General features: G+C 49.1%; 2 protein-coding genes across 4 annotated transcripts in view; one reads left to right on the forward strand and one right to left on the reverse strand.

The window, feature by feature from the left end:
- The window catches only part of Polr2b (RNA polymerase II subunit B), a 36,357-nt gene extending 30,783 nt beyond the window's left edge, over positions 1 to 5,574 (reverse strand). Inside the window, exons 1-2 of one of the 3 annotated variants that reach the window (XM_045161341.1) lie at positions 5,432 to 5,574; positions 236 to 308 (exon numbers count right to left, since the gene is read on the reverse strand). In XM_045161341.1, coding sequence (XP_045017276.1) covers positions 236 to 308; positions 5,432 to 5,450 — 92 coding nt within the window. In that variant the 5' untranslated portion in view covers positions 5,451 to 5,574. The remainder of the gene's footprint in view (positions 1 to 235; positions 309 to 5,431) is intronic. The other 2 variants (XM_045161342.1, XM_045161343.1) reach the window with 2 other exon arrangements.
- A 1,207-nt stretch (positions 5,575 to 6,781) lies between these two features.
- On the forward strand, positions 6,782 to 18,596 carry Noa1 (nitric oxide associated 1). The gene is made up of 7 exons (XM_004665334.2): positions 6,782 to 7,916; positions 9,897 to 10,061; positions 11,174 to 11,379; positions 13,196 to 13,327; positions 14,254 to 14,370; positions 16,951 to 17,071; positions 18,297 to 18,596. The coding sequence occupies exons 1-7, from the start codon at positions 6,782 to 6,784 to the stop codon at positions 18,491 to 18,493; spliced, it is 2,073 nt and encodes a 690-aa protein (XP_004665391.2). The 3' UTR covers positions 18,494 to 18,596.
- The last annotated feature ends 1,707 nt before the right edge of the window (positions 18,597 to 20,303 follow it).

Consider the following 20,303-nt stretch of genomic DNA (forward strand, 5'->3'; position numbering starts at 1 on the left):
AAAGCTAGCTCCATTTCCTGTTCTCTCGTTGGCTGAGGATACCACGTGACCAGCTGGCTTGCTCCTGGCACCATGCCTTCCCCACCATAATGGACTACACCCCTGGAATTATAAACTCAAATACTCCTTCCCTTCTCAAGCGGCCTTTGGTCAGGTATTTTATCACAGCAACAAGACCTTCTCTCCTATCTTGTAGCATCTACCAAAGCTTGTTCAGCTCCATCTGAAACGTTACCTGATTACAATCCAGCAGGCTTCTTGCCACAAATCAGGGGTGATTTCGTCATCATCCTCATCATATTGCATATCTGCAAAGACAAAACCTCACACTCCTTAGCTTCCACGCAGTAACAGACCCTCAGCAAGCTTCCACCCTGCTCCCTAGAACATCAACCAACCCCATTTATAGGTCTGTGTCAGCTGTGCACCTTCCCGTGTGGGTTTATCACAAAGATTCAATGTGAGCTGTGTGAATGACCCACCTTCCACCTTCTCCAGACAGCGCTCACATTCCCATTACAGGTGAGCATACCTGGAAGGCAGACCACAGCCTTCTGACCAACAGGCCTCAGGGACCCGAGGCAGGGGTGGGGGCTGAAGGAGGAAGAGTGTTCCGGGAACAGCAATGTCCTAAGGAGGGCTGTTCTACTACAACATCTCACACATGGACAAGGCTGACAGACTGTATTTTCCCAATGGTAGTCGTGATGACAACGCCCATCTCACACAGTACTGATGCTCCTACTATCAAGATATAAAGGTTGCTGGACATGGTGCACACCTGTAATCCCAGCACTCCAGAGACAGGAGGATCACAGCTAGTGGCCAGCCTGGGCTAGAGTGAGACCCTACCTTGAAAAATGGGAAAAAACAGGAGGGAGGGAGGGAAGACTAGAATTATGGAAGAGGGAACAGAGGTAATCACAACAGTTAGGAGACAGAACCATGAAGACTTAGTGATTGATTAGATATAGAGGCAAAAAATCCAGGTGTGGGCTGGACAGATGACTTAGAGGTTAAGGCATTTGCCTGCAGAGCCAAAGGACCCAGGTTTGATTCCCCAGGACCCATGTAAGCCAGATACACAAGGGGACACACACATCTGGAATTTGTTTGCAATGGCCAGAGGCCCTGGCACACCCATTCTCTCTCTCTCAAATAAAAAAGAAAAATCCAGGTGTGATGCACACCTGTCATCTCAGCACTCCAGGAGCTGAGGCAGGAGGATCACTGAAAACTCAAGACCAGACCAGCCTACAGAGTAAAAGACTGTCTCAAAAAAGAAAAAAAGAAAGAGCCAAGCATGGTGGTGCACACCTTTAATCCCAGCACTTGGGGGGCAGAAGTAGGAGGATGGCCATAAGTTTGAGGCCAGCCTGAGACTACATAATGAATTCCAAGTCAGCCTGGGCTAGAGTGAGACCCTACCTCAAAAAGCAAACAACAACAACAACAACAAAAAGAACCAGGTGTTGTGGTAAACACCTTTAAACCTTTAATCCCAGCACTCAGGAGGCAGAGTTATGAGGACAGACATGAGTTTGAGGTCACCCTAAGACTACAGAGTGAATTACAGATCAGCCTGGGCTAGGTTGAGACCCAACCTTGAAAAAAAAAAAAAAGGAAAGAAATCAAAAAGCAACACTGAAGCTTTTGGTGTTCACTACAGAGGACGGCAGTGCCATTCACTGAGGTGGAGGACGGGGAAACTAACAGTTTTGGAACAGCAACGGGTAAAAGAGACCAGTGAGCTCAACTGGGTAGTGGAGAGTATAAAGAGCCTGGGAGATACGCCAGTTATGTAGGAGAAATCAGAGATGCAGCACCTCTAAATTTGGAATACAGCAGGCCAAACTAGCTCATGCCTGTCATCTGAGCACTTGGGAACCTGAAGTAAGAGAATTACTCAGAGTTCAGAGCCAGACTGGGCTACTCAGAGGTAGAGGTTTGATTCAGGTGTCCCCCATAAACCTATGTGTCCTGAATGCCAGGTCCCTAGCTGGTAGCAATCTGGGAATTGGGAACCTTCTGGAGGCAGTGTATTGTTGGGTGTTATAGCCAGCTTCCCCTTGCCAGTGTCTGGCACACTCTCCTGTTGCTGTTGTCCACCTGATGTTGGGCAGGAGGTGATGTTCACCCTCTACTCATGCCATCATTTCCCCTGCCATCATGGAGCTTCCCCTTAGAGTCTATAAATCAAAATAAACCCTTTCCTCCCACGAGCTGCACTTGGTAGTGTTCTCTGCCAACAATGCAATGTTGACTGCAACTGTAGCCAAGACCCTGTCTCCAAAAAAAAAAGACAGGGCTGGGAAGATGGCTGTGTGGTTGGAGGCACTTGCTTACAAAACCTGCTGGCCCAGGGCTGGAGAAATGGCTTAGTGGTTAAGCACTTGCCTGTGAAGCCTAAAGGACCCTGGTTGGAGGCTCAATTACCCAGGACCCACATTAGCCAGATGCACTAGGGGGCGCAAGCGTATGGAGTTCGCTTGTAGTGGCTGGAGGTCCTGGTCCATGTATATATATCTGTCGCTCTAAAATAAACAAAAATTAAAAAAAAAACCTGCTGGCCCAATTCCCTAGTACCCACATAAAAAGCCAAACACACAAAGTGGGACATGTGTCTAGATTTTGTTCACAGTAACGAACTCTGGGGAGATGGTTCAATGGTTAAAGACACTTGCTTGGCCAGGCATGGTGGCGCACGCCTTTAATCCCAGCACTCAGGAGGCAGAGGTAGGAGGATCACCATGAGTTCGAGGCCACTCTGAGACTACATAGCGAATTTCAGGTCAGCCTGGACTACAGTGAGACCCTACCTCAAAACCAACAAAAAAAAAGATGCTTGTTTACAGCAAGCCTATACTCTCACTCACTCTCTCAAATAAATCAATGAAAATAGTTCAAAACACTGGAGAGATAGCCCAGCAGTTAAAGGTGTTGCACACAAAGCCTGCCAACACAGGTTCAATTCCCCAGTATCCACATAAAGCCAGATGCACAAAGTAGCACATCTGGAGCTTATTTGCAGCAGCAGGAGACCCTGGCGGAATGCCCATTCTTTCTCTGTCTAACTCTCAAATAGTAAATAAATAGTTTTAAAACAGTAAGTATGCAAGTAATTAAATCAGGGAATATATCCAGAAGTCACCCATATGGAAACAGTAAGTAAAGTCATGAAAAAAATGGATGGATTCACCCAGAGAGAATATGAAGAGTAGAAAGTAAGAAGAGGGGGCTGGAGGGATGGCTTAGTGGGTAAGGCATTTGCCTGCGAAGCCTAAGGACCCAGGTTCAATTCCCCAGGACCCATATAAGCCAGATGCACAATGTGGTGCTTGAGTCTGCAGTTTGCAGTGGCTGGAGGCCCTGGTGCGCCCATTCTATCTGCCTCTTTCTCCCTCCCTCTCCCTCTCAATAAAAAATATTTTTTTAAAAAGAAAAGGGCTAGAGAGATCGCTCAGTGGTTAAGGCACCTGCCTGCAAAGCCTTGACAACCTGCGTTTGATTCCCCAGTACCCACATAAAGTCAAATGCACAGAGTGATGTATGCATCTGGAGTTCATTTGCAGTGGCTAGGGGCCCTGACTTGCCCATTCTCATTCTCTCTCTCTTTCTGGCTCTCTGCTTGCAAATAAATAAATGAAAATTTTTTGTTGTAAAAAGAAGCCACCGGCCGGGCGTGGTGGCGCACGCCTTTAATCCCAGCCCTTGGGAGGCAGAGGTAGGAGGATCGCCATGAGTTCAAGGCCACCCTGAGACTACATAGTGAATTCCAGGTCAGCCTGAGCTAGAGTGAGACCCTACCTCGAAAAACCAAAAAAAAAAAAAAAAAAAAGCCAAAGATGGTGGTACACACGTTTAATCCAGCATTTGGGAGGCAGATAGGAGGACTGCCATGAGTTCAAAACCAGCCTGAGACTACATAGTGAGTTCCAAGTCAGCTTGGGTTAGAGTGAGACCCTATGTCAAAACGACAACAAAAAAATGTTAAGAATCTAACAACAGAAGTTGCCTACAATGGAGGAGGCAGTTCAAACTGCAGAAGTATAGTACACAAAAATGGGTCTACTTTTAAGAAATGAGAATAGAGAATTTCAGACAAGCACTTAACCACTCAGTTGCCTCTCCAGCTCAGAGAACACATTGTTTTGTTTTTTGTTGTTGTTTCGAGATAGGGTCTCACTCTAGCTCAGGCAGACCTGGAATTCACTATGTAGTCTCAGGCTTTGAACTCATAGTGATCCTCCTACCTCTACCTCTGGAATGCTGGGATTAAAGGCATGCACCAGCTCTTTTTAAAATATTTCTAAAAATTATTTTTGTCTATTTTCAAGCAGAGAGATAGGAGAGAGACAGAGAGAAAGAATGGGCCTGCTAAAGCCTCTAGCAGGTGCAAACAGACTCCAGATGCATGTTCCCCTCTGTGCATCTGTCTTTCGATGGGTACTGAGGAATTGAACCCAGGTCATCTGACTCTGCAGGCACGCACCTTAACCGACTAGCTATCTCTCCAGCCACAAAAGAAATTTTTGCTTCCATTTTCTTTTTACAAATAAAGAAAAATGTGAGAGAGGCCAGAGTTGGGGAAGGAGTTAGACGAAAATGAACTTCAAAAGGCAAAATACTATGTCCTTATCCAGTACATGTTGTTGTACTGTTTTTTTAGTTTTTATTTTTATGTATTTAGTTAAGGGGGGGCTGAGAGAGGGGGGAGGGTGGGCGCTCCAAGGCCTCCAGCCACCGCAAATGAACTGTAGACGCGTGCACCCCCTTGTGCATCTGGCTAACGTGTCATGGGGAAACGAAGCGGGCTGCTTTGGCTTTGCAGGCAAACGTCTTAAGCACTAAGCCACCTCTCCAGCCGGATGATGATGATGATGATGATGTGTTTTTACAGAACAAATAATTCTGTAAATGAAAAGTAAAAGCCCACATCGACCCTGTTAAGGTAGAAGACATTCCACCTGACAACTGTGTCCTCTTGTGGGAAGAGGAACTTTAAAGGCCACCAGTTAGGGCCATTTACTTAAGACTGGAGGCAGCATGAAGGAGTATCACCCGTCCGAATGTTAACATCTCCGGAGTATCTCCAGGCCCTGACACAACACCGGGGGCCAAGATGATCTCCAAACACAAGAGCTGACCCAGCCATCCGCGGGGATTTTTTTGTTTAAGGGAAACCAAAGCGGGGCGAGGGGGGGGGGTCTCGTTTGCTTCGACCCAAGTCACAACCCCCGCACTCTCTGGGCTGTGCACGGGATCTGGGGGCGCGAGGGGACCTCGGATGGACGGGGTCGAGAGGGCGGAGAGCACGAGCCGAGGGCAGCTGGACTGCAGGCCCGGACGGAGGGAGACCTCGGCGCGCCCCCGCCGTGCCGCCCCCTCCTCCCGCGGGTGGCCGCCCAGTGTGTCCGAAGGGGTCACCTACCCTCGTCCGCGTCGTACATATTGACCAAGGGCTCTGGAGCGTTGAGCTCCTCAGCTCGGAAAGGAGAACGACGAGCGGCTCCCGCCGGGACGCACAGCCGGAGGACGAGCGGTTTCCGCCTCCGGCCTTCCCACAATGCTCCGCGTCTCAGACTCCTCCCCCCACCCCCCAAGAAAAAGGGAGGGGCGGGAGCAGTGCGCCACCCGCGCCTGCGCACATGGCCGGCGGAGGCTGGCCGGGGAAGAGGCTGCGCAGGCGCGAAGTGGGCGTGACCGCCCGGAGCTGCGGACAGCTCCTTAGACTGTCCCGTGTGAGGTTTTTCGGTTTGTTTTGACCAATGGCACCTGAAGATGACCAAGTCGACTTATTAAAGGCCCTCGTTGCGGGGTCTGAAGAGGCGGCTTAACGACTAACGCGCCTGTCTTCACAAAGCCTAAGCACCCAGGCTCGATGCCCCAGGACCTACGTAAGCCAGATGCACGAGGTGGAGCATGCGCGTGGAGTTCGTTTGCAGTGGCTGAAGGCCCTCTCTCTCCTCTCAAATAAATAAATTTTTTTTTTTTTTTAATTTACTTATGACAAGGAGGGTAAGAGGCGATGGGGGAAATGGGTGCACCAGGGCCTCCAGCCACGAGCTCCAGATGCATGGCCACCTCGTGCATCTGGCTTACGTGGGTCCGGGGGCATCGAACCTGGGTCCTTTGGCTTCGCAGCAAATGCCTTAACAGCTAAGCCATTATTCCAGCTCACAAATAGGATATTTTTAAGTTTTTTTTTGTTCATTTATTTATTTATTTAATTGAAAGTGACAGACACAGAGAGAAAGGCAGATAGAGAGAGAGAGAATGGGCGCGCCAGGGCCTCCAGGCACTGCAAAGAACTCCAGATGTGTACGCTCCCCCCCTTGTGCATCTGGCTAATGTGGGTCCTGGGGAATCAAGCTTCGAAGCGGGGTCCTTAGGCTTCCCAGGCAAGCGCTTAAATCCGCAAAGCCATCTCTCCAGCCCAGGAATATCTTTAAAAGGTCCTCACTGTGGCCGTGAGCTCGCGACCCTCGGTGCCTTTTTACTTTACTTTTATTTATTTATTTATTTATTTATTTATTTATTTATTTATTTATTTATTTATTTATTGCTTTTCTAAAAGGATGATTTACTACCATAAAGGCCACGGTTCGTTTTCCGCAGCGTGAACGTGCGTCCCCTATCGCGAGAACTCAGGCTCAGCCGAGCTCTCGTTCCCAGGAGGTAGAATGCGCCGCCAACCACCCACCCTCGGGCTCCAGCGCGCGTGCGCGTGCGCACGTGGCCCCGCCCTCCTCCCTGCGCGCGTGCGTCGTGCTCCCTCGTCATGCTGCCGGCACGCCGCACGGGTCAGCTGCTGCGCGGGTTCCTGCGGGCCCTCGCGCCGTGCGGAGCGCGCCATGGCGAGGGGAAGCCGCGCTTGGGGAGGGCGTGCGACGCCGCCGCTGCGGCCGCCTCCCGGCGCCGGTCGTCGACAAACCGCAGCTGGGACGACGAGGACGACCGTGCCCGGGAGGAACGGTTCCTGTTCCTCGACTACGTCCCGGAGCCCGAGCCCGCGCCGGACCCCGAGGAGCAGCTGCGGGAGCTGCAGCGGCGACAGCGGGAGGAGGAGCGACAGACGCTGCAGCGGCGACACGAGCGCCTGCAGCAGAAGCTCCGGGCCCGTCTCCAGGCGCAGCGGATCCTGGAGGAGCCCCGGGACACGCTGGTGCCGCCGCCCAGCGGCATCCACTGCCCGGGCTGCGGGGCCGAGCTGCACTGTCACGACCCGGGCCTGCCCGGCTACATGCCCGCCGAGAAGTTCCGCGGCGTGGAGCGCACGCTGGGCGGCGTGGCGCGGAGCGTGTGCCAGCGGTGCTGGCTGCTGGTGCATCACCAGCGCGCCCTGCGCCTGCGCGTGAGCCGCGAGCAGTACCTGCGGCAGGTGAGCTCGGCGCTGCGCACGCCGGGGCCCGCGCTCGTGCTCTACGTGGTGGACCTCCTCGACCTGCCCGACGCCCTGCTGCCCGACCTGCCCGAGCTCGTGGGACCCAAGCAGCTCATCGTGCTGGGCAACAAGGTGGACCTGCTGCCCCAGGATGCGCCCGGCCACCTGCAGCGGCTGCGGAAACGGTTGTGGGATGACTGCGTCCGTGCCGGGCTCCTGGTGTCCCCTGGCCATCAAGGACCTCGGTATCCCACCGTGGACGGTGCAGCGGACGGGGAGAAGAGTTCGAACTCGTCGGCCAGGTCCCGTCCCGTGATCAAGGACGTGCGGTTAATCAGTGCCAAGACCGGCTATGGGGTTGAAGAGTTGATCTCCGCGCTCCAGCGCTCCTGGCGCTACCGCGGCGATGTCTACCTGGTGGGCTCCACCAACGCCGGCAAGTCCACGCTCTTTAACACGCTCCTGGAGTCCGACTACTGCACCGCCAAGGGCACTGAGGCCATCGACCGGGCCACCATCTCCCCCTGGCCAGGTGAGTCTTGGGAAGGAGGTTCCACAGCTAATAAATTCGACTTGCTCCAGGCACCTAATACGTACTCACGAGGAGCCTGGAGCCTTCCTTTTAAAATGTCATTTTTAGGGCTGCAGAGATGGCTCAGAGGTTAAGGCACTTGCCTGCGAAGCCTAAGGACCCAGGCTCGATTGCCCAGAACCCACGTAAGCCAGCTGCATAAGGTGGCGCACGCGTCTGGAGTTCATTTGCATTGGCTGGAGGTCCTGGCGCACCCATTCTCCTTTCCTCTTCCTCTTTAATTTTTTTTTTCGTACTTATTTATTTGAATGTGACAGAGAAAGAAAGAATGGGTGCGCCAGGTCCTCCAGCCACTGCAAACGAACTCCAGGTGTGTTCACCCTCTTATGCATCTGGCTAACGTGGGTCCTGGGGAATTGAGCTTCGAACTGGGGTCCTTAGGCTTTACAGGCAAGCGCTTAACTGCTAAGCCATCTCTCCAGCCTTCCTCCCTCTTTAATCTCAAATAAGGTATCTTAAGAGAAATAAAATAAATGTTGCTTTACTTTTATTTATTTATTTGAGAGAGATACAGAAATAGGCAGGTAGAGAGAGAGAATAGGTAAGCCAGGGCCTCCAACCATTGCAAACGAACTCCAGATGCATGCACACTCTTATGCATCTGAGCTGGCTTACATGGATCCTGGAGAGTCAAACATGGACCCTTTGGCTTTGCAGGCAAACGCCTTAATGGCTAAGCCATCTTTCCAGCTCCTATTTTTTTTTTTATGAAATAATAGTATAAGCCAGGCGTAATAGCACATGCCTTTATTATTACTCAGGAGGCAGGGGTAGGATTGCTGTGAGTTCAAGGCCACCCTGAGAATACAGAGTGAATTCCAGGTCAGCCTGAGCTAGAGACCCTACCTCAAAACCAAAATTTGTGTTTGTGTGTGTGTGTGTGTGTATACGTGTGTGTACGTACATGCACACATATACATATAGAAGTACACCTTTAAAGCAGCACTTGAGATGCAGGGATAGGAGGATCGCTGCAAGTTCGAGGCCACCCAGACACTATGTAGTAAATTGCAGGTCAGCCTGGGCAGGACTACCTCAAAGGAATACAAATAGAAAGCTTGATTGGGCTGAAGAGATGGCTTAGTGGTTAAGCGTTTGCCTGTGAAGCCTAAGGACCCCGGTTCGAGGCTGGATTCCCCGGGACCCACGTTAGCCAGGTGCATGAGGGGCCACATGCGTCTAGAGTTCATTTGCAGTGGCTAGAAGCCCTGGCGCTCCCATTCCCTCTCTCTTCCTCTCTCTCAATCTCACTCTCCTATAAATAAATAAAGGTAAAACAAAAAATTTTAGAAAACTTGATTGGTAAGCCAGGAATGTGTATGGGCATGCCAGGGCCTCTTTCACTGCAAACCAACTCCAGATGCATGTGCCACTTTCTGCATCTGGCTTTATGTGGGTACTAGGGAACCAAACTCCAGGACAGTGGGTTTTCTCCCCCTATGGTCTCAACACTCATGACAACTTAGTGGCTAGAAATTGAACATGTTTAATATTCGACTAGAGAATGTTAGCCAACTATGGTGGCACACACCTTTAATCCCAGCACCAGTGGTAGAGGTAGGAGGAGCACCAAGTTTGAGGCCAGCATGAGACTACCGTGAGTTCCAGGGCATCCTAGGCTAGAGTGGGACCTTACCTGGGAAGTTGGGGACAGAAAAAAGAAAGTGTTCATAGAAAGGCAAGGGATGTGGTTCAGTCAGTAGACTGTCTACCTTACACAAAGTTCTAGGTTCTTTCTCAGCAGAAACTAAACGGGACACACAACTGCAGTACCAGCACTGGGGAGGTGGAGGCAGGAGGGTCAGAATTGCAGGGTCTTCCAGAGTAAGTCACAGTAGCCGACAGTGTAGCTTCTCAGAAGTGCTCGGTTTCCCCTCTTAACTTTAGCTTTTTGAACCCGTTTACTCTTTGGGATTTCAGGTACTACACTAAACCTTCTGAAGTTTCCTATTTGCAACCCAACTCCTTACAGAATGTTTGAAAGACGTAAAAGACTGAAAAAAGACTCAGAGAAAGCCGAAGGAGACCTGAGCAAGCAAGAACAGAGTCAGCTGAGGGAGCTGAAAAAGCACGGCTACGTCGTAGGTAAGCTAAGCTAAGCGTCCTCTTTGGGAAAACACACCCGATGTATGTTTAGATGACCTCAAATGCAAACTACAAAGTAATATACTGGGGGCCATCTATTCAAACTACAAGGCCCTTCATAACAGTGATACTGCCATATGGAAACCCAGACTAACGGGTGGTAAAGGCCATGGATGCCGCTACAGATTTAAGTTAGTTTGTCCCTCTCCTTGCCTTCCCTTTTTAGACACCAATTAATTTCCAAAACGTCCTGCCTCAGTGAAATACCCGGTAGAGAGTGTATCTGACTCCCCTACCTTTGAAAGAAAAAAAGCAAAGATGTTATTATAGTCTTGTTCCCATGAGTCTTAGTGACCTGTTCAGGAAAAGTATCTCCAGGCATTGTGGTGTCCTCCTGTGATGCCAGACTCTGGACGTTAACGCAGGCAGAACTGTCTGAGCTGAGGAAATGGCTCCATTGAGTACTTGCTCCACTGACGTGAGGACCAGAATTTGTATCTCCAGCACCCACATGAAAGCCTATGGCAAGATGGGATGGAGACGGAGAGTCAGAAGCCCGCAGGCCGGCCAGCCAAAACAACAATAGACAGGCCCTGCCTCAAACAAGATGGAAGGCAAGGCCTGATACCTGAAGCTAACCTCTGTGTGCACACATGAGAGATTTTTAAACTTGTCTAGGGCTAGGGTAGGCATGTAGCTTAGTTAACAGCGTGCTTGCCTAGCACACACTGAGCCCTGGGTTTAATCCCCAGTATCACACAAAGGGTATGGTGGGTGCACACCTGTAATCCCAGCCCTCAGGAGGTATGGCCGCAAGAGGATCAGAAGTTCAAGGCCACCTTCCACTACATACCATTTGAGGGACTCCCCTGGACAATATGAGATGTTGAAAATCTGCCCAGCACTCAGGAGTCTTGAGGCTTAAGAATCTCGGGTTTGGACTGAGAATGTAACTCATTGGTAAAGTACTTGCCTAGCAGACCAAGGCCCTGGGTTCTGTTCCTAATACCACAAGTAAACCACGAGTCACAGGTTTAACACTACTGATGGAGACTGTCTCAAAAAAAAATCTATAGAGTCAAAGAGGAGTGACTCAGCGTAATTTATTCCAGGAAGAGTCGGAAGAACATTCTCGCATTCAAAAGTGCAGAAGGATGAGACCACCTTTGAGTTTGATCCTGATGAACTTGCCTTTGACGTGGAAAATGAACCTGTTGCATCTGTGAAAAAACCTCCCAAGCGCGTAGAATTGACCCCACAAGATGTGAAAGATGCCCACTGGTTTCATGACACCCCTGGGATTACAAAAGAAAATTGTGTATGTATTTGGATATGCTTAGCTTGTTTCTAAATATTTTACTTCCCTATGTATTGAGGGAAAGAGAGAACGGGCGCGCCAGGTCCCTGTAGCCCCGCTGCAAACGAACTCCAGACCCACGCATCACCTGTGCATCCGGCTAAACAAGGGTCCTGGGGAATCAAACTGGGGTGGGCTTTGCAGGCAAGTGCCTTAACTACTGAGCCATCTCTCCAACCCGTAATGTAAACAGTTGCAGAAGTGATTATTGGAATAAAAAAAAATAAGGTGTGTGCTTCCATTTTAATTCAGTTCTGATGGTTCATAAAAGCAGCTCAGGGATGAGTCTGTATGCTGGTTTTTTTTTACATCATTGTAGGCAAATTACTTGTATTAGCATTACTCAGGGAGACATTTACAAGATCCTCTATTTTAAGAAGAAATTTGGAAGAAATTGTAAATACAACTGCAGTTCATCTTCCCAATGCATGCTTGAATTCCTTCTAAAACCTCTGTCCCAAGGTCATCTCACCTGAACTAAAGTAAGGGGTGACAGCTGAAAACAGTGTCACAGAAAGTCCCAAGAAATGTGATTGCTGTTGCCTACTTACAACTCACTGAGAAACCTCCTTAACTTTGTATCCTTTGATCCTTGAAGCTGGGTAGAACAAAGATGACATTTAAACCACCAGCGCGGGTGGGTGAGGATCATTGAGAAGAGCTTTCCGTGGTCCTGCCCTTGTGCATCCTTTAACCCCAGTCGCAGGATCTCACCTGTAACTTTGATTTTTGTCTTGTCAGATTTAGCCTATATCCCGCTGTGACTCTCACAACTGTTTGGTTTGGTGACAGAGTCTCACTGTGTATCCCCTCCTCCTGCCTCAGCCTCCTAAGTGCTGAGGTTACAGCCATGGGCCACGAGGCAGGGCTTACTACTCTTCAGTACTTTCAATGAGTTATTGATTGACCCAAGTGTGTCCAGGTTACAACCTCCCACACGTCCATTTATCCTTTGAGTCAGTTCTAGCTCTTCAGATTATCTCTAGATGTCTCTGTGGTTCCCTTAGAAATATCAGTGGTCTCATCGGTGTGCTTCTTTCCCTTGAGTCGGCAGATCATTCTCAGGGGCTGGAGAGATGGCTTAGCAGTTAAGGCGCTTGCCTGCAAAGCCTAAGATCACATGCTTGACTCTCCAGGTCCCATGTAGCCAGACACACAGTGATGCAAGCGGGCACAAGCATCTGGAGTTCCTTCACAGTGGCTGAAAGGCCCTTCTCTCTACCCCCCCCCCTTTCTGTCTATCACTGTAAAATAAAAAGTTCTCAGAATGGCCTTCTGTTTTATGTGTGGCATTCTGTGTGATAGAATCATATAGAGCTTTTACTTTAAGCATCCCCCCCCCCCCCGAATACTTGTTCATGCACAGTTTGCAAGTGCACGTTCACAGCACTGCAAGTGTCGGAGGACAGCTGAAGGTTTTTCCGTGCCCACTCTCTCTGAGACGGGGTCCTTCCCCCGCCAGCACTGTCAGGCTATCCGCCGGGCATCCTCAGACTAGCTGTTCCACAAACTCTGGGCTCTCCCAGCTCCCCGGCCTTGTACACTTTTTTAGCCAGGTCTAAGGCAGGGATCATGAGTTTGAGGCCAGCATGGTAGCACACTCCTTTAATCCCCAGCACTCGGGAAGGAGGGGTTGGAGGATCACTGAGTTCAAGGCCAGCCTAGGACTACAGAGCAAGTTCCAGGTCAGCCTGGGCTGCGTGAGACCCTGTCTCCTCAGGAAAAATAATAATAATACTAAAGTAATTCTCTAAGATAACTGTCATTTCCTTCGCAGATTTTAAATCATCTAACCGAAAAAGAAGTCAGTGTTGTTTTGCCAACACTTTCGATTATTCCAAGAACATTTGTGCTTAAACCAGGAATGGTTCTTTTTTTGGGTGCTATAGGCCGCATAGATTTCCTACAGGTAAGAAAAGTGTGCTATTTTTCAAAAATGGAAAAAACAGGTGTCCCAGCAGTTGGGAGGCAGAGACAGGAGGATTGCCATGAGTTTGAGGCCACCCTGAGCTAGAGTGAGACCTTACCTTGAAATAAACCAAAAAAAAAAGAAAGAAGAAATACAAGCTTTGTGTGGAGGGTGCACACCTTTAATCCCAGCACTGGGGAGGCAGAGGTAGGATCACTGAGTTTGAGACCACCCTGAGAATACATAGTAAATTCCAGGTCAGCCTGGGCTAGAGCAAGACCCTACCTTGAAAAGAAAGCAGAAACATGAAGGATATTGGCAAAGTATTGATGTAACTGTTGGGATTTTGAAGTTTCTTAGTCCTTTTTTAAAAATATTTTATTTGAGAGAGAGGCAGATAGGGTAGGTGCACCAGGGCCTGTAGCCAGTGCAAACGAACTCCAGACATGTGCATCCAGCTTCACATGGGTACTGGGGGATAGAACCTGGGTCCTTTGGCTTTGCTAGCAAGCACCTGAACTGCTAAGTCATCTCTCCAGCCCAAAGTATTATTTATTTATTTATTACAGAGAGAGAGAATGGGCACTGCAAACGAACTGCACATGTGCCACCTTGTGCATCTGGCTTATGTGTGTTCTGGGAATCAAACCTTTGTCCTTGGGCTTTGCAGGCAGGTGCCTGAACCGCTAAGCCATCTCTCCAGCCCTTTGTTTCTCTTTTTGGGGTTTGGGGCTTTAGGCAGAGTCTAACTCACTACATCACACTGGTCTCACTCAAAATGATCTTTCTACCTCCGCCTCCTGAGTGCTGGGGTCATAAGTGTGAGCCACCATGCCCAGCTTTGTTTCTCGTTTATTGCTATATCTTATAATATGCAGATTCCCAAGTTTTTCACTGTGTAAAGTAAATTTTGTCCCTCTCTCAAGGGAAACCACTCAGCTTGGTTTACAGTTGTGGCTTCCAACTTCCTCCCAGTGCATATTACTTCCTTGGACAAGGCAGATGCTATCTATCAGAAGCATGCAGGCCATGCGTTACTCCTGGTAAGCAATTGAGTTTGTTGGCTGCATTGTTATGGTGGTATACCGTGAACGTCCCTGCTAAGAAAGCCGTTGCTAGATGAAACTGTTTACACATCCATTAGCTCACCCCCCCCGCCTCCACCTCATTCTCTGGAAATTGTGGCTACAAAATAAAAATGGGTTCCACAGAAAAGGCTTAGAAAAGCCACGGGGATATTTTCACTATAGTACACTGTCCAGTGTAGTAGCCACCTACAACTACCTAAGTTTAAATGTACTAGCAGGAGGAGGTAAAATTTTAATCACAGTTCTTTTTTTTTTTTTTTAAATTTTTTTTTAATTTATTTGAGAGCGACAGACACAGAGAGAAAGACAGATAGAGGGAGAGAGAGAGAATGGGCGCGCCAGGGCTTCCAGCCTCTGCAAACGAACTCCAGATGCATGCGCCCCCTTGTGCATCTGGCTAACGTGGGACCTGGGGAACCGAGCCTCGAACCGGGGTCCTTAGGCTTCACAGGCAAGCGCTTAATCGCTAAGCCATCTCTCCAGCCCTTAATCACAGTTCTTGATTTGTTGTAGTATTTTCATTTATTTGAGAGAGTGTGGTTATGTCAGGGCCTCTTGCTCCTGCAAATGAATTCCAGGTGCATACGCCACTTAGTGCATCTGGCTTTCCATGAGTATTGGGAAATTGAACCTGGGCTGTCAGACGTCGCAAGCGGCACTTTTAACCACTAAGCCGTACTCCAGCAGCACCGTTCTTCAGTACACTGGCCACCCTTCACGTGCCTCATGGGTATAGAAGGCTGTCCTGGAGGGTGCTGAGGGAAGAGAATTGACTGTCACGGCTGGCAGGGAGCTGCTGCCGTGAGTACGTGCAGCCCCAGGGGAGACAGTGAGCAGGAGAGCCCCTCCCCACAAGGCCTGTGACTGTGGTAGGAACGCAGTGGTCTGCAGGAAGGCGCATTCCTCATCTCAGACACTCGTTTTTCACGTTGCCCCTCGCCGGCTCCTTCCTTTGAACTGGAAGTATGCCTAAATTGTTCTCATCTCTGCTAAGAAGGAAAAGAAAGCTCGTGTCGGGTGTTCCTTCTCTGCACTACCCCTTGTCCTTGGCTCCTCGGATCTTACCCTGCAGTCCCCGTTTGGCCCTTACAGTGCCGCTGAAACGCACCCTGGGCTACTTTCTGCTGAGGAACAAAATAGACCATACATGCCACTGGACAGTGTATACCTGTGCAGTTTTATTTTTTTGAGGCAGCATCTTCAGTGTAGTTCAGGCAAAGTAGCCAGTGCTGGCCCTGAACTCCTGATCTTCCTGCCTCTGCCTCCAGGTGCTGGGATTGCAAGCTTGTACCACCATGACCAGCTGGTTGAGATTATTGAAGACAAGTCAGGCCTGGTTAATTCTTGCATTCAGGAGGCAGAGGTAGGAGGATCACCATGAGTTCGAGGCCACCCTGAGACTACACAGTAAATTCCAGGTCAGCTTGGGCTACAGCAGGACCCTACCTCAAAAAACAAAATGGGGCTGGGGGGGTGGTTTAGTGGTTAAGGCCTGCAAAGCCAAAGGACCCAGGTTCGACTCCCCGGGACCTATGTAAGCCAGATGCACAAGGTGGCACATGCATGTGGACTTTGTTTGAAGTGTCTGGAGGCCCTGGCATGCCCATTCTCTCTGTCTATCTCAAATAAATAAATAAAACTTTTTTTAAAAAAGAAAGAAAGAAAGCCAGGTGTGGTGGTGCACGTCTTTAATCGCAGCACTCGGGAAGCAGAGGTAGGAGGATCGTTGTGAGTTTGAGGCCACCCTGAGACTACAGAGTAAATTCTAGGTCAGCCCAGACTAGAGTGAGACCCTACCTTGAAAAAACAAAAAAGAAAGAAAGAAAGACCCGGTGAGGCAGTGTGAGGATCGTGCCCAGGCCAGCACTGAGGAGTGCAAGCAGTACAATCAGGAGTTCGTGGCCAACATGAAAAAGGAGCATGAGGTGAGGGCGGCGCCCAGTGTTAGGAGTGCCTGCCTAGTGTGCGTGGGGCCCTGGATCCGGTTGGGGGGTGAGTACTGTGTGGTGTGTGTGCATAATCCTTCAAAGCCTTTGACAAAGATAAAAACGGGCTGGAGAAATGGCCTAGCAGTTAAAGGCACTTGCCTGCAAAGCCTAACAGCCTGGGTTCAATTCCCCAGTACCCACATAAAGCCAGATGCACAAAGTAGCACACGTATCTGGAGTCTGTTCCTTCTACTTGGAAATAAATCTCTCCACCAGTCCTTCCTCTGTAGCTGCAGTGTGCTTCACAGTTGCCTTTCCCCCAAGATCTTGCCTTGTATTAGTTCATGTTACATTGACCCCTGAAGCCCATGGGGACAGGGCCCTACTACGACTGAGAAAGACTTAAGTTTGGGTGTGCACGTCGGTGATCTAGACACTCCAGTCCATGCAGACAGCTGTAAGCACGGGAGCTGAAGCTTGTTATCCATGTTGAGCTCAAACTCATGGCAACCCTCCTGCCTCAGCTTCAAGCACAGAGCCTTCGCATCCAACTACAATGAAAGGAAATTTAATTTGAACACCCAAACGTCTTTTCTTTTGTTGGAAGGTTCCGATGGGTGGAGAAGAACGAATGGCAGAATTTCCTCCACTTGTTGCTGAAGATATCACGTTACAAGGAAGAGGCGATGCGTCTGAAGCCGTGGCGGACGTCAAGTTCTCCTCTGCAGGTGAGCTCACTGTTGACAAGCATTGTGATGGGTGCCTAAATACCACCACAGGTCGGTGGTGGCAGGAATCAGGATGCCATCCCAACACTTCAGGAGGGGAGATCAGGAGTTGAAAGATACAGGAAATCTTGTCAAAAAATAATAATAAAAAAAATCAGGCCAAGCGTGGTGGTACATGCCTTTAATCCCAGCACTTGGGAGGCAGAGGTAAGAGGATCGAGGCCACCCTGAAAATACAGTAAATTCCAGGTCAGCCTGTGTTACAGTGAGACCCTACATGGAAAAAAAAAAAAAAAAAATCAGGGCTGGGGAGATGACTCATTGGGTAAGGTGCACTTGCTTGATAAAGGCCTAGGTTCAACTTCATTTCCATAGTACCCAAGTAAAGCCAGATGTACAGAATGGTACATGCACACACCTGTAATCCCAGCACTCAGGAGGCAGAGGGAGGAGAATCACTGAGTTTGAGTCCAGCCTGGCACTATAGAGTAAATTCTAGGTCTACCCAGGCTGGAGTGAGATCCTACTTTGGGGGGGGGGGGGGAACAGGGCTGCGGAGATGGCTTAGCAGTTAAGGCACTTGCCTGCAAAGCCAAAGGACCCAGGTTTGATTTTCCAGGACCCATATAAGTCAGATGCACCAAGGGCACATGCATCTAGAGTTCATTTACAGTGGCTAGAGTTCCCCTGGGATGCCTATTTTTTTTTTTTTTCTCTCTCCCTGCCTATTTCCCTCTCTGTCTCTCTCAAATAGATAATAAAACATTTCAAAAAACAGTACCAGGTGTGGTGTTACATACCTTTGATCTCAGCACTGTCAAGGCTGCTGTGACTTTGAAACCAGTCTGGAAGTACAGAAAAATTTCCAGGTCAGCCTGGGCAAAAGACCCTACCTCAAAAAAAAAAAAAAAAAAAAAATCATTTAAGTTATTAATAAAAAATTTTTTGAGGCCGGCCGTGGTGGCACACGCCTTTAATCCCAGCACTCGGGAGGCAGAGGTAGGAGGATTGCCTTGAGTTCGAGGCCACCCTGAGACTACATAGTGAATTCCAGGTCAGCCTGGGCCAGAGTGAGACCCTACGTCAAAAACAAAAACAAAAAAAAAAAAAAGGCAGGCTTATGCCACCAAGCCTGGCTAATGACCTTTATTGTTCCTTTTTGAACTTGGCTTTGGTTTCTGTAGTGACTGCTAACAGCCTCTTGTGCTTTCTTGGATGCCTTTAGGTTGGGTTGCGATAACACCATATGTTAAGGACACATTGCATCTCCGAGGCTATACACCTGAAGGAACAGTTCTGACCGTCCGGCCCCCTCTCTTGCCACATATTGTTAATGTCAAAGGGGAGCGCATCAAGAGAAGTGTGGCCTATAAAACCAAGAAGCCGGCTTCCCTTGTATACAATCTGCAAAAGAACAGATGAGTGTGAGATGGACCTGACCTGCACTGGATAGTGACCACATCAAACATTGCAATAATTTGTTAAATTGTACAAATGCAGTATAATAAAACCCACAAGCTCCTAACCCTTCTAAAGTCTCTCTCCTTTTTTTAAGGAACAATAACACTTCTCCGTACCAACTTTACTGTTGCAGTCAGGTTCTCATTACCGGCAGAAATCACTGAAGAGCAGCTTGTGGGAAGAAAGGTTCTTTTTGGCTTACAGACACGGCACATTCCATAATGGCAGGGTGTGGTGGTTTGATTCAGGTGTCCCCATGAACTTAGGTGTTATGAATGCTAGGTTCCCAGCTGATAGAGATTTGGGACTTAGCGCCTGCTGGAGGCAGAGTATTGTTGAGGTGGGTTTGTGGATGTTATAGCCAGTTTCCCCTTGCCAGCCAGCGTTGCTATTGTCCACCTTATGTTGGCCAGGGGAGGGGGGTGCTGCCCACCCTCTGCTCATGCCATCGTTTGCCCTTGCCATCATGGAACTTCTCCTCCCATCTATAAGCCAAAATTAACCCTTCTTTTCCCACAAGGTGCTCTTGGTTGGGTGATTTCTGCCAGCAACATGAACCTGACTGGAACAGTAATGTTGGTACCAAGGAGTGGGATTGCTGCTATACACCTGACTGTGGCTTTGGCCTTTTGGGGCTAGCTTTCAAGAGGAATGTGGAAGGATTTGAAACCTTGGCCTAAGAGATGCCTTTCAGTGCTGTGAGTACAGCTTGATGGACTATTCTGGCCAGAGTTGCAAGACCTGAATGCAGTAAGAACTGTGGACTGTGAGGTTCGGTTTATCATGAGAATGAGCTTTGTCTGGACTGGGCTAGACGCAGTTGGTTGTTGTGCGGGGTTGTTTTGCGTAGAAATGGGCTGGTGTGAGCAGAGGGATATGGCACAGAAGTGAAATCTTTGGGCCAAAACTGCTGCCTATTCAGCTGCAATCGTATGAGAGATTACAAACTTTGAGATTGGGCCAGCTGACCTGTATTGGGACAACAGAATGCAGTCTTTTGAAGGGGGCTGAATGCCGAAGGGGTGTCCTGTTCTTCAAAGTCTGCTTTCTTTCCCCCTGGAATAACAAATTGGCACCCTACCTGGTAAGTATGAGAAATGCAGGAAATAGCCGGGCGTGGTGGCGCACGCGTTAAATCCCAGCACTCGGGAGGCAGAGGTAGGAGGATCACCGAGAGTTCAAGGCCACCCTGAGGCTACAGAGTTAATTCCAAGTCAGCCTGGACCAGAGTGAGACCCTACCTCGAAAATCCAAAAAAAAAAAAAAAATGCAGGAAATAGAGGGTCACTGAATTTGCAACATGGTCTTGTGTGTTGGAAACGGCCATGTGTGTGAAGCAGGTTTGCTGGATGCCTGCAGGGAGACCCGATGGAGCTGTGAGGATGAACCATGGCTTGCAGTGGAGATGCTAGCTAGTACCACAAGATGCCTTCTAAAGAGAGCTTCAGACCCTTGATAAAATTTCCCAGGTCTGAGTAGCCAAACTGGAGGTCGGAATTGGAACTCCAGAGACCTGTTGCTGTTTAGAATTACCGGACTTTGAGACTCTCCACTAACTAGAGTTGTTGGACTTGGAACTACAGAGTTTGATGTTTGCCCTGTTTAAATCTTGTTTTAGTTGAATATTTCTTTGCTGTGCCCAGTGCCATCTTTTGCAGAATGAGTGTTTATTTTGTGTCATTATGGGCTTCGGGGTGGGGGGGGGATTTTTTGGTGTTATGGCTCAGTTAAAAGACCTTGGACTATCTTAGTATTGATATAAAAAAAAAAC

The sequence above is a fragment of the Jaculus jaculus genome, chromosome 11, assembly GCF_020740685.1.
Source record: "Jaculus jaculus isolate mJacJac1 chromosome 11, mJacJac1.mat.Y.cur, whole genome shotgun sequence".
Classification (NCBI taxonomy): domain Eukaryota; kingdom Metazoa; phylum Chordata; class Mammalia; order Rodentia; family Dipodidae; genus Jaculus; species Jaculus jaculus.